Below are 14,076 nucleotides of genomic sequence, written 5' to 3' on the forward strand. Positions count from 1 at the left end.
TTTGACCGACATTATCTTCAAAACATCAAATATTATTTAACACGATATAAAAATATCCGTTTTACGTCAATTAAAATTTGTTTTATAATTTAAGTTCAAAGTTCATTAATTCAATTACTCTTATTAAATGACCCTTTACTTATCTACTTCTCTTTTTTTACCTTACATTTGTATTATGATTATTTTTTTCCCATCAAGCAACAGTACCCGGCGACTTCACGAATGCGCGCGGCGAAAGTAGGGCTAAGTGGGGGAATTGGACACAGTCCGATGTATTCAAATATGATTCTACGCTCCTTCTGGACTATTCTTAATTCTATGCTTTACAGATTCGTGACACTTCTTATAAGTACCGTGCGTATTTATATCTCACAATCCTTTATCGACTTTCCGTCCTTTGTAACCTTCGAGATTCTGTAACGATACGAATGCTGTAAATTTAACAATAACATCGAAATGTCATGTTACCTGCCGATAGGTTTATATAATTCAGGTCGTTAAGATTGTGGGTGAATGGATTCAAAATGCACCATCAAACCTTATACTTCTGTGCATGGAATAGGTGTACAAAACAATGTCCTTCACGATCCTGCGTATGCACTATTCCACGTACAATTTCACCATAAATCCTTATGCACGGTTTTTCAGAGCCATACCGCGAAACTGCAGAGAAACATTTTTTTTATGATTTAAATCACATTTTTTAATTAAAATTTTAAAAATGAGGTTAACTCTTGTGTGGCTGTGATATAACACTAATCTACATATTTACAAGACTTGATATAACAACTATGGATGGCTTCAGCCAGACGACAGAATTTGATTCAGGATACGGCACTACCCGATGTAAGGAGTACCGCTTTACCCACCGTTAAACTACTGGGAGTCTTACTTAATTCTAACCGTTCTCTTGACGCTCAAATTAGTAGAACGATAAGTTCATGCTTCTACCAGCTGAGACAGATTAAATGCATACGCAAAATTTTGCCAGTCGATGCCGCCCGTCAATTAATAAATGCGTTTGTAGTGTCTAGAGTCGATTATTGTAATGGTATCTACGCAGGTCTACCGATGAACAAAATGACTCGCCTACAGTCTGTATTGAATGCCGCAGCGAGACTTATTTTTGGAATCTCTAAGTTCAATCATATCACTTCACAACTTCGGGAATTGCACTGGCTACGTTTTCCACAGACGGTGGAATACAAACTCTGTTGGCTTATGTATAAGTCACTGCACAACTCTGCTCCAGAATATCTAAGGGAACTCTGCATTCCAGATGAACTAGCTGACAGACGTCTTAAGCTTAGATCAGCTACATCTACGTCGAAAGGAAAAGTTATTATACCTTTACGCAAACAGCGCACTAAATTCGGCGAACGTGCATTTTCGGTCGCAGGCCCTACGGCATGGAATGCTCTCCCAGCAGACGTCCGAACTGTGAGAGTGAAGTGATGTTTCGGAAGAAACTTAAAACCCACTTGTTCTCTAAATCATTTTAATAAATTCTTAGCATGTGGTGACAAAGTACATTTTTTTCTTAAATTAAAAGTTAAAATTACATTTACATCTTTATATATTCACTTTGTGAAGCGCCCTTGAGGTATTATATTACGAAAATGGCGCTGTATAAGTTATCCATAGTTATTAATTATGTTTGTTTGTTGCAATCTTCAAATGGACCTTTTTACACTGGATTTGGAAAGTACCTTTTTTATAAGTATGCAAGATTTTAATACAAAAAATATTTATCCCAATGCGAATATTGAATGTGACGCCAATACAGCAATAAATCTGTATAAGAGAGAGCACGAAGATACGAGTACAACTCATATTAAGGATGAGAGAGACGCTGCAAAAAATAGATTCAGTCGGCCATTGGCGGTGAGCGGGGGTACACGCATGTAAGATGATCGGCGTATTTATGATTTTTAATTTATTTTGCTACAACAGGGCTATATAATTTATTTTGCTTTATGTCGGCCTAGTGGTGTAATGGTCAGCGCGTTTGCTTGCCATACAAGTAGTCTCGGGTTCGATTCCCGACACGGTCAATATGAAATATTTATTTGAAAGGGTGTTTTCACACCAGAATATTTCATAGTCCCTGGACTGGTACCTGAAGCGTAAGACTGATTATCTTACCTTCATGTAACAAAAATAAGCAAGATACGCTGTAATTGGTGTACAAATGCAGTGCCCTATACACCATTAGGTGCGGAAAGGGAATAATGATAACAGGGCTCAATTATGTTTTCATTTTTATTAATTATGGAAAAGGAATGATTAAACAGTACGTCTCTATGTTTGTTCTTTCACCTGTCTGAACTACTGTTCTTTATTTATCACCACCTTCTTTCTCTTTCCGCACCTTATGGTGCATAGGGCACTGCAATGGTTCATCAAGATGATCAGCCTTACGCGTCAGGTGCCAGACCAGGAACTTAAGTTCTAGCGTAAAACACATGTTTTAATAAATATTTCGTGTCAACCATGTGGGGAATCGAACCCGAGACCTCTTGCATGGCAGGCAAACGCGCCAACCACTATACTACAAGGCCGACGTTTCTTATTCAAAGCCTCTCAAAACTGTTCAGCCGGCTCCGCTTCACCCGAAAATAAGTTATGCAAATAAAACAAAATTGAAAATGATATAATCTTAATCCGGCGCTGTGTTCTGACTCCATATTACGTTCAACGAGTAAGATTTTATTTTAGTTCAAAGTGAATGTCTATAACAAATGTAAGGTTATGTTTTGTATGTAACTTTCAATCCGACTATACTATGGGTGTCTAATTGCATACACTCTGTTTCTGACACCAAGCTACGCAAGTCGTGCGGTATGACATTTGAGTCGTAGAATCGCAAAACCCGCTATGTACGCTTTTTCTTCTTTTAAGATCATGAAATAAAATATCAAATACTCGTATTTACAATATTTTGAGTTTGGCCCAATGTTTGTAAACAAAAGACTGGATTTTACCCCTTAGGGAGTCTCTAACAGCGCAGTTGTCAATTGGCCCCACGTTGGGCGCCGATTGACAACTGCCTTTCTTTTCGCGTCAATCGAGGGAATATAGCTTCTAAAGCTTGAAGATTTATATCTATGCGACATCCCATCGGTGATAGGTAATAAAGAACTCACACGACAGGTAGTATCATACATGATAAATATAGCGCAGGAAATTGGTAGAATAAACCAAAGTAGGGAACAAAATGCCGAACACTCCTCTAGTGGAACGGAAGGCCTGTTGACTGCTGACTGCTGCCAACAGGCCGGCTTCTCTCGAAGAGTTTTAAGTAATTTTTTTTACACGTAAGCAAATGCTGAGAAGTTCCTGATTAGCCCACATTAATATATCCCTCCTGATCCCAATAGTTTAGATAAATTTTAAGATATTTAATTGCAGAAAAATCCACTTTTTGAAATATAAACCTTGTATATTATAAGCAAGGTAAATAATAAAGCAACTCCCATATAAAAATAAAAAAAGCTTCTAGAGCTCGTTCGCGCTATTTGCGACTAATTTATTTTAATATAATGAAGAAATATTACCAGGGTCGGTATTAAATATGCCTATCTCGAAAACCGCCATGATAGTTTTATTATAAAACTTTTACTTTCAGTTTTTTATTATATAGGATTCGTTTTGGGTACTGCCATGGTTTTCGAAAATACCCGAGTACTGAGAACTCTTTACAACTCTTTGGTGCGAAGTAGATGTTAACGAAAAGCGGATCGTAGCAAAAAAAATCATCTGGTTTTGTAAAAGATTGTAAATATTTGAAGAAAGGAAAGGAACACGGAAATGGACCTTCCTTTGATACGATGAGGATGTTTTTCAATGTTGGGCACTGGATCATGAAAGTCATTATGAATTATGTAACAATTTGTGATAACTTTCACAACGACGCGCGACGAATCCAAGAATTTTTATGCAATTTTTAGTAATGTCGAAAATGTTATTTGTTTCGTTCCAAATCCAAATATTCTTATTTTGTTTTTTTTTATCTTGATGTAGGGTAGGTACCATAAGGATAGGTCAAGGGAAGGACGGGAAAGAAAGGTAATCGGCCAGGAATAATATCGATAAATGCTGTTATTGACTAAACAGTTGACTCGAGAGTGGCGCGATGATTTGGGGGCCACATGAACAGAAATACTCTCCTATGATAGAGAAAACCCAAAAAGAGATATTTCTACATGAGAGAGTGCGGGTATTATCATCGGCTCTACCCGGCCGATTTTCTCTAGGGTATGCTCGGCTACAACAGTTTAGACACTAGAAGGAATGTGTATTTGACTACATATTTTTATCGATTGCTGCGCGCTATGATCGATAATCCTGAGATTATGATGGGACTTGGTTAGTATGTTCCTAAGAAAAACCTAAGACAGCGTCAGCATAGATTTTTTCGTATTCCAATTTGCTGAACAACATCGTTCTGGATGTTGATCTGTTCCATGTATCCGAAGGGGTTTTTCGGAGCAGGATTCTCCTACTATTTTGACAAGAGTCTCTTTATTTATTTTTTACTTTTTATAATATGTAGGGGAGGGTGGGGCATGAGTGGCGGCCTCCGTGGTGTAGTGGTCAAGACGCTTGACTCACGCACGGAAGGTTCCGGGTTCGATTCCCGGTGAGAACACAAAAATTAAAATGTGATTTTTCTCAAGCCTGGGTGCTCTGTGATGTAATTCACCACTGTAATTAGGCCTCCTGGCCTGTTGTGGTGCAAAAAAAAAATAATGTAAAAAATAATAATGATGGGGCCTTTAAGGTAATACGTCAATAAAACGCGTTTCTTTTTTTAAATCCTTTAAAAAAAGTTTATTTTTATAAACTTTGATCTTTAATCTAACAAACGTGTTACAAAAAAACTAAAAATAAGATAAAAAACTAGTGAAATAAATCAATTCAAAACAGTCGTAATTATCCCGTCTTGCCCCACTGGTGGGGAAAGATGGGGTACCGCCTACTGCGGTTTGCAACTAGGACAGACAAGGATGGTGTCTTGGTTGTTTTCGTCTACTCCAGCGCATGAACAGTGTTGTGCCCAGCTCTGGCACATTTGACACGCTATCCAGCCTTTATTTGACTCAACGTATGACCCTCTACAAAACAGGCACTCTGTATCATCTTCATCATTTATGGAAGAAGAGTTACGTCTTGATCGTTTCGATGGCTACTTCATTTTCATTAAAAACTGTATGTTTAGGACCCAAAAGAACCTTCACCTTATCTATCCTGTTATTATTTTGCCTGGCCAACATAACTTTTCGCTCCAAAGTAGTTTGAGGAATCGAACAAAATCTTGCAGCTAGTTTATATCCTTTTCTCCCTTTTAAAATGTCTTCTTTATCTCGATTCATGCATTCCTTTGACCGACTCTCCCTCTTGATCTTTCAAACGTAGTTTCGGACTATATTCTGCTTACACAAAGAAAATAAAAACTGTTACTACATTGTGTTCAAGTAATGAGGTAAGATGGGGTACCGATACCCTGTCTTGCCCCTTTTACTATGCTTGTTAACAACGCTTGTTGTTTACGAAATACAATTTCTCTGGAAATAACTGATGAACTTACTGTAAATTACAATACTTTGAGCTTGTAAAGCGACCATCAGCCAGTTAAAATCACAATATGCTTCTTTTAATGCCACAAGCAGCAAAACTCGATAAAATAACATAAAATTTGCTAAAAACACGTTTAGTATCTCTGCGTATCGGAGCGTGCACACATGTCCGCTGCAATCGCATCATCGGTGGGGGGTCTAAGGAGAGCATCAAATGGCGTAATTTGCTCGGAGCTACTCGGCAGATTTCGGCTTTTATCGCAGGGCCCCACCTTCCCCACTACCCCATCATGCCCCACCTTCCCCTACGTCTTGAATTATAGTTTGTAAACAAACAAACAAATCATTACGCCGTTTCTCCCTAGGAGTAGGCAGAGAGGGTAGAACGCCATATTACTCTGTCTTTGCATACAGACCTCGCTTCATCGACATTCATACATCTTCTCTTGCACGCACGCCGATTATTTCTACTCTTGACATGTCCATCTTCAAGTATTTGATGGACTTGATCGTGCCATGTCTTTCTCGGTCTTCCTCGTTTTCTGCATCCATCAACTTTCACATCGTATATCTTTTTAGCCATTCTTACGCTGTCCATTCGCTCTATATGCCCAAACCAATGCAGCACCTCTTTATTGATTCTGTCGATAATACATGTCACAGCCTACCACAGTTCACGGATCTCGACATTTGTGCACCTATCATACATCGTTTTATCACACGTTCGCCTGAGGGATCGCATTTCAACAGCATTTAACCTACTTTCATAATTATTTTTCCAATTCCATACTATGCTCCCATACATTAGAGTTGGCACTAGAACTCCATTGTAAACTGCTAGTTTTGCCTCCTGCGACAATCATTTGTTTGCCAACGTATATTTCAGTGCACCGTTAATCCTGTTCCCGACACTCACCCTCTTTTCAATATCTTTCTCGGTCTTTCCATCCCTAGTAAGCATACTTCCCAAATATACAAATTCTTATACCTGATTCAGAATATCTCCGTTCACGCTGATCTCTCATTTAGTTATATTTTCATCCCTTTCAAAAACCATCACTTTCGATTTATCAACATTCATTAGCAAATCGATTTTCTTGCATACCTCGTAGACTTTTGTTACCAAGAATTGCAGGTCTTCCTTGCTGCTAGCAAGAGCACGGCATCATCAGCACACAGAAGTCAGTTAACAGTTATACTACTTATTTTTACTCCCATTCTTAAATCTATTGGTTCTAACATACAGTTATCGATGTATACGTTTAAGAACCACGGCGACATTACACAGCCCTGTTTGACTCTTTTGGGAATGTTAAACCACGATGTGAATGACTCATTTACCCACCCTCACACATGCTGTGCTGTCCTTGTACAGTGACGCAATAGCCCTTGTCAGATTACCATTCAATCTTTACTCTGATAAAACCTTCCACGACTTTCCCTGTCAACTCTAGCAGTTTGTAATGTATATGTTATTTTTAACCAACTAATATGTTTAATTAAATCACTTTTATCTGTTTCAGATCTCATTCCCGTCTTCTGAACCCCTCAAACAAGAAATGAAGCCCAGAAGACAAGACACATCACAACACATTCCTATGGGAGCCAGTATTTGTAGTATCAAATATCTTAAAATTATTTTTAATATTAAAATATAGTAATATTACTTGTATCGATTGAATCGGTATTTACTTCGTTACAATCCTATTAAAATAACTTAACTTTAGTTTCGGGAGAGCGCTCCTCTTAATCGATGGGCGATTCAAAACATCGATGGAAGCGTTTTCCCTAAAGCATATTCGTAAGTACCTGACGTGTTATCCGTTGGGGATGTTTCGGAATCCATCCGAAGTGGCCTAGTAATTTGCAGACGTGTCGGTTGGAGATACCTGACGCGTTATCCATCCCAGAAATAAACGAAACAAACCAAATTCATTTCATGTTCCCAACCGCGTCACCTGAAGTCAAAATATGCTATCTATCAAATCTTCTAAGAGAAACTTATGTTTTTATGCCCCAATGTCCAGAATGTGTAGATTAGTCAATTCGTCACACGACTTGGAATTCTTTGGGTAGATCTTCCGGCTTTTCACACAGTATGGGATGAAGCTAGATTAGCATGGATTAGCTGGAAGTCTTGAATTTCAATCGTGTTTTTAAATGTACCATTATTTTATTGCACTTGTTTGTCTTTGTTTATTCATATAACTGTTGTAATTGCCTAAGGCCGTACATACTCGTATAACAAATAAATTATGTTTATGTCTAAACAAGTATGTTTGTGTTGAGCGACGTTAGCAGGCGCTACTCAGGGGCGATACAAAATTGAACAATACTCATTAATAATGAGCAGTGAGTGATACCAAAGCATCTCGATTGGATAACACATCCAGTATTTACGAATATGCCTCCCGAAACTATAGTTATGTTTTTTTATCAGAATAAACGTGTATTGGAATTTATCGCAACAGAGAGCGAAGAAATTTGAGAAGGGAATATGGATGTTTAGGCATTTACACGGCTTATGACCTATCACTGGCCGGTTTAAGCGGCCACTTTTACCGCGTTACGTTCACTATTCTGTCTTTGTTTAAACATCCGCCTTTCCATCTTCCCTTCCGTGAAATGTTCTAAAATGATTATAATCCCCGCCTAATAGCGTATAGGGCACTGTGTTGGTCCTTTAAAAGCAGCGTACAATTTGTTTTATTCACGGAGGTAGATGATCAGCCTCATGCGTCGGGCGCCAGTGTAAAAAGTATGAATCACTGTCGTAAATATTTTACAAAATATCTGGTTTTGAAGGCAGTTTGTTCTACATTGCAATATTTCTGACTGATCTTACCCTTCGTGTTATAAAAATTATCCAGAAATCCCGAATCGGAGTAGGCACATACCAATTCGGTGCCCTATGCACCGCTGGGTGGGGATACGGATATGACAATGATATGCCAGTAAACATAACAAGTATTTAACAATAAGATTTGACTAGTTTTTTAAAAATAATTATTATTATTGAATGTGCGAGTAATTTAATAATCTTATTTATATTAGGGGTTTTCTATGGGGCATTGTTAGTGTATTTATTTCGTAATATATGTAATATTATGTTAATTAAATATAGGCTTTTATCGAAGGTAAAAAGGGTAACTTGACAGATGCATCACTGTAGTCAAAAAGATAAACTTTAGTGCCATGGGAAATTGAATGTAAAAAATATTTTCATATATGCCGTAAAAATTATAACATTTAATTGTGCGGCAAAGTATCTGAAAAATGTATGAATAAATTAATGAAAATGAACAACTTTCAATTACGTCACAATTTCTACCGTTTTTGAAAGAAATGAAAGTATGACTAAATGTGAAATCACTGTGCATGAAGTTATACTAAAACAAGTAGCTGAATTTGTGTATCTGGGGAGTTTGTTTACTAGGGATGGAATGACTGAGAACGATATTGAAAGGACGGTGAGTGCCGGAAACAGAGTGCAATAAATGTTTGTCGCAAGAGGCAAAATCAGCAGCTCACAGCGGAGTCCCGGTCCCAACCCTGATGTATGAGAGCGAAGTATGGACTTGGAAAAACAGGGATGAAAGTAGGCCGAATGCTGTCGAAATGCGATCTCTCAGGCGAATATGTGGTAAAACTATGTACGACAGATGCAAAAATGTCGAGATCCGTACATTATGTAAGGCTGGGACAAGCACTAACGACAAAACCAAGAAAGGAGCTCTGCGCCGGTTGGGACATGTAGAGCGAATGGACAACGAGAGAACGGCTAAGAATATTTACAATGCGAATGTTGATGGATGACATGGCATGACCAAATCCAACAAATACTTGAAGACTGACATGTCAAAAGTCGGAATAATCGGCGCGCGTGCATGAGAAGATGTATGAATGTAGAGGAAGCGAGATATGTATGCAAAGATGGAGCGATGTGGCGTGCTATCCTCTGCCTACCCTTACGGGGAAACGGCGTGATGGTTTGTTGTTTTGTTGTTGTTTTACCGAACAAACCAATGATGGAGCGTTGTGATAGATTCCCGGTTTCCGGGAAGCTTTCAAAGGCTTCGATCTTTTTTTAAGTGGCTCGCGTGTGTAAAATGTTATGTGTGGTCTGTATTGTTGTATGGCTGTGAGACTTGGACTCTGAAAGTGAACGCTACGAATAGGCTGGAGGCTTTTGAGATGTGGTTGCATCGCAGAATGCTAAGGATATCTTGGACCGACCTGATGATGAACTCAGAAGTCTCAAGTCGAGCTAGAACGGACAGAGAACTCTTAACCACCATAAAAGTTCGTAAAATTTCATATCTGGGGCATGTAATGCGTGGAGAAAAGTACCACTCGCTTCATTTAATTTTGAAAGGCGAGATTGAGGGGCACCGAGGGGCTGGAAGAAGACAGATGTCCTGGCTGCGAAATATACGAGACTGGCTTCAGGACTGTGGAGCAGATTTTCCGGGCAGCACAGGACAGGGAGACTTTTGCCAGAGTGATTGCCAACGTTGGGGATACCTGACAGGGCACTAAGAGAAGAAGAAGGGTGTCCACATTTTGACGCCGACGTAAAATCGTACAATGCGCATTAAATGCCTAGAAGCCTTACAATAGAGAAATATAACTTTTTTTACAATGAGGAAATTCAATATTTTTTTTATCATTATTATTTTTTAATAGACAATCAAACTAAGCCATTTTTTTTTTTTTTTAAGTTTTGTATTTCTGAAATAACTCCGCGTGTGACGTCAAAGATTCTTCTCTTTCACTTCTCCCGATTGGTTCGTTTACGGTACGCAAACCAGATATCCTTCATCGCTCTCATGTCATTGGTTGGTTCTTATGAACCAGTGACGTCATTTAAATTAGTGTGTTTTTATAATTTTTTTCGTACATTTTCAGAAAACTTTGCTGCACAATTTAATGCTCTAATTTTTACCGCGCGCAAGAAAACATTTTTTGTATCCAATTTCCCGTAGGGTTGAAGTTCTTCATTTTTTAATAAATAACGGTTTATGAAATACTGTCGAGTAAAAAAAAAATTTTTTTACTACTTATTAGTGCAATTTTTTTTTATGTATAATTTTGAATTCCCACAAAAACGGTTCATTGCATTTGGCCACGCCCCTAATACGTCACGATTCGTGTAAATTTCGAACTTTGTTTGTGACCGTTTAAATTTAAATAGAACATCGCCACGAATCTCGACGTCACAATTATCAAGGCCAAACATGTTTTTAAATAATTTATTTTTTAAAGTTATGTATGAAAACATTACTCCACAATATCCATATTGATTTTGAAAATACATTTTTTTTTCAAAAATCCATTCCATATATTTTTATCGGTATTCGTAGTATGCGATATTTCCCGTAGCACTGAACTTGCCCGTTGATTACAAATTAAAAGCACATCAGTCATTTATCCTTTTTACCATCGATATTCATATTTAAATCAAGATGAAGAACACCTGAAAGAAGGGAATATTTAAATCTAGGCATTTACAGGGCATTTGATCTCTTATATATCAGTCATTTTAACATCCATTCAATCGAATCTCTATTCTACCATATGTGTAAAAATTGTGAAGTTTTTAATGTATCATTTTTCTTCACAAGCGAATTGACAATTAATGATTAATTTTTCATCTCTGTTGAGATTTGTGTCTATCTATTAAACTTTGTGCTTATTTTTGATCACTTAAACTGACCAATGACAGGTTGTAAGCACTGCAAATGCCTGGAATTCCTTATTCCCTTCTCTAAAGTGTTCTCCATACTAGTTGTAATTAATATCAAATTAGATTAACTACCTAGCGGGTAAAATCCAGAGTTCTTGTCTAAAAATATTTGGGCATGCATACTCAAGATATTGTTGATATGTGTATGTATAAATGTTTATTTAACGTGTTTATTGTATGTAGAAAATTTTATGTTTATTATTTGACCTTTTTACAAAGTGTCTTTTAGTTGTATATATTTTTTATTGTATTGTTAATCCGTTGAATTTGTCCTTGACAAAATCTTGTTCATTTATTATACATATATGTACATATTCTGATGGAAATCTTGCCAAATATTCGATATTTCTACTGATATTTTTACTGAATACGGTAAATGGTAAAGCTACTGGTATTTTTGCTTTATATCTGGTAGCTTTACCTACCGGTTATGATGCTAAATATGTATTTGTTAAACTGGCATTGCCACTGAATCCTTAGTTCTTCAACTGGCATTGCTACTGAATCGTTAGTTGTTCAACTGGCATTGCCACTAAATCTTTAGTTGTTCAACTGGCTTTGCCATTGATTCTTTAGTTGTTCAACTAGTATTGCCACTGAATTTTAAGTTGTTTAACTGGTATTGCTGCTGAATATTTGGTCATTCAACTGGCATTTCTGTTGAATGGTCATTCAACTGGTGTTTTTGCTGAATATTTAGTCATTCAATTAGTATTTCTGGTGGATATTTGGTCATTTAAACAGTTTTTCCGCTGAATACTTAGCGATTCTACATGTACATTTATGTATTTAATTTTTGTGCTCGTTGCAAAAATCAATTGTCTTTTTCAACATGTACAAAATTAATTTGTTTAGATGGTAAACTATCACAGAAACTTCACTATTTTTATTTACATGCACATACATAGTGTATAAATGTAAATATAACGTAAAAAAATACAATATCTTATTGTTAAATATATATTTTATTCCTCTTTTGTAAAAGTATATGATACAGAGATATATTTAAGAATAAATATTTGCAATATTACTCATAATAAATCACAAATAAATGTAATATTATGATAACAACTGTTCCTAGATTTTATTACTTTAAAAACATTCTGAGTTCAGAGTATATTTCTGCTCAATAAATTTATACTAGAATTAGTTTCAAACTCAACAATTTCATCTAATGAATTTAATAAAATAGTATTATGACATGGCTCAAAGAGATTTGTTAATCTATTCCAAACTAGATAAATTTTATCAAAAGAATTTATAGATGTATTTACTAATAAATTATTGAAACAATTTATACTACGCCATGTTGCATTACAATAAATGTATAACAGCAATAAGACGTCCTAGAATAATTTATTGTAAAATTATAAACTTCGTTACACGCATTATTCAATTTTATGTCTCAACGGAGATGAAGGAATCATGAACGTATAGAGTCTAGGCATATACTGGGCTTATGACCTGTCATCGGTAAGTTTACACCAAAATTATTGCAATATTTATTTAAACACATGACGTGGTGTCAATGTGAAATTCATATGCTGTTGTCTCAACAGAAATGAAGAATATGTGTGGTTCCCATACGGACTTTCACAATAGAGGCGAGCATCTTTATCCGTTCAGGATGTTTTGGAATCCACTGGAAGTGGATTAGTAAATAGCAGACGTATCAGATGGAGTTATCCACCCCAGTAATAATCGAAAGAAACCAAATTCTTTTGTTAGGTATTTTTGGCGCAGTCGAGATACTACAATGAAAACGAGAATGTTTGTGTTGAGCGACGTTAGCAGGTGCAACTCAGGTTGCGATTTTGTGGCGTTACGAAATTGAACAGTGCTTATTAATAACGAGCACTCAAGCGATTCTGAAACACCTCGAATGGAAGATATAAATTTTGGCAATTACATAAAAAACCGTTCCGTTCGTCAAGACAAAAACCGTGGCGTTCATAAAATCAACAAATTATAAATTTTCATTTAGGTTTACTTTAAAATAATAGTTTAACTTATCACATGTCTTACCTGCATTCATTTTTAAATGATTTAAAATAAAATTTTGCTCATTTAAAAAAAAAACAATTTACTCCGCGTTAGTCCGCGTCAAATCTAAAATGCAATATTATTTCGTAAGGATTGTAGAATTTAATTAATCTCGAGGAATATTTGCGTGGAAAGAATTTTTTGGATGACAATGAGGTCATGTGCCGTGTAGATGGGGTCGGACAAATGTTCTACCAGGAAGATATAGAAATGTTGGAGCATCGGTAAAAAGACTGCGTACAAGTCCAGGGAAACTACGTCGAAAAATACGGTACGAAAATAAACTTACGGACGTGTTTACTCCAGCGTGTCTGGATACAAACTGCATTCGAAGGGCAGGTCATAAAATGCGCCATTTCTTTGGATCCTGACCTCTGGGATATTATTGGGAGACCTTTTATTGTAGTCCACTAAAAGACAAACATTTTAATTGTCTGGGAGCAATTTGGTATTTGTAAGTTATTTTGTGGAAGGGAAGCCTTAATACGGTTAATACTTGCCCAGCTGGCAATCCATACCATGTAGGTGATCTTATGAGCATCTACTTGCGTAGGGAAGGCCAGTACTTTGAGTTACAAGGGCTGATCCCTTAGGCCTTAAGCCATAGTAACACAAAGTATTAACCTGTAGCTCAATCACAAATAACTATCGACGTGCTTAAAAACATGCTAAGTATTTGAGCGATCACAATGAACAATAATGAACATG

The 14,076-nt window shown here is 36.7% G+C and overlaps 1 protein-coding gene across 2 annotated transcripts in view; it reads left to right on the forward strand.

The window, feature by feature from the left end:
• The window catches only part of LOC148275710 (uncharacterized), a 62,899-nt gene extending 55,704 nt beyond the window's left edge, over positions 1 to 7,195 (forward strand). For both annotated transcript variants that reach the window (XM_088235313.1, XM_088235314.1), the window contains exon 10: positions 7,103 to 7,195. In XM_088235313.1, the coding sequence (XP_088091439.1) occupies position 7,103 (1 nt within the window). In that variant the 3' untranslated portion in view covers positions 7,104 to 7,195. The remainder of the gene's footprint in view (positions 1 to 7,102) is intronic.
• The last annotated feature ends 6,881 nt before the right edge of the window (positions 7,196 to 14,076 follow it).

This window comes from Micrasema longulum, unplaced genomic scaffold, assembly GCF_059751315.1.
Source record: "Micrasema longulum isolate JH-2025_06_02 unplaced genomic scaffold, ASM5975131v1 h1tg001358l, whole genome shotgun sequence".
In the NCBI taxonomy this organism is placed as follows: Eukaryota; Metazoa; Arthropoda; class Insecta; order Trichoptera; family Brachycentridae; genus Micrasema; species Micrasema longulum.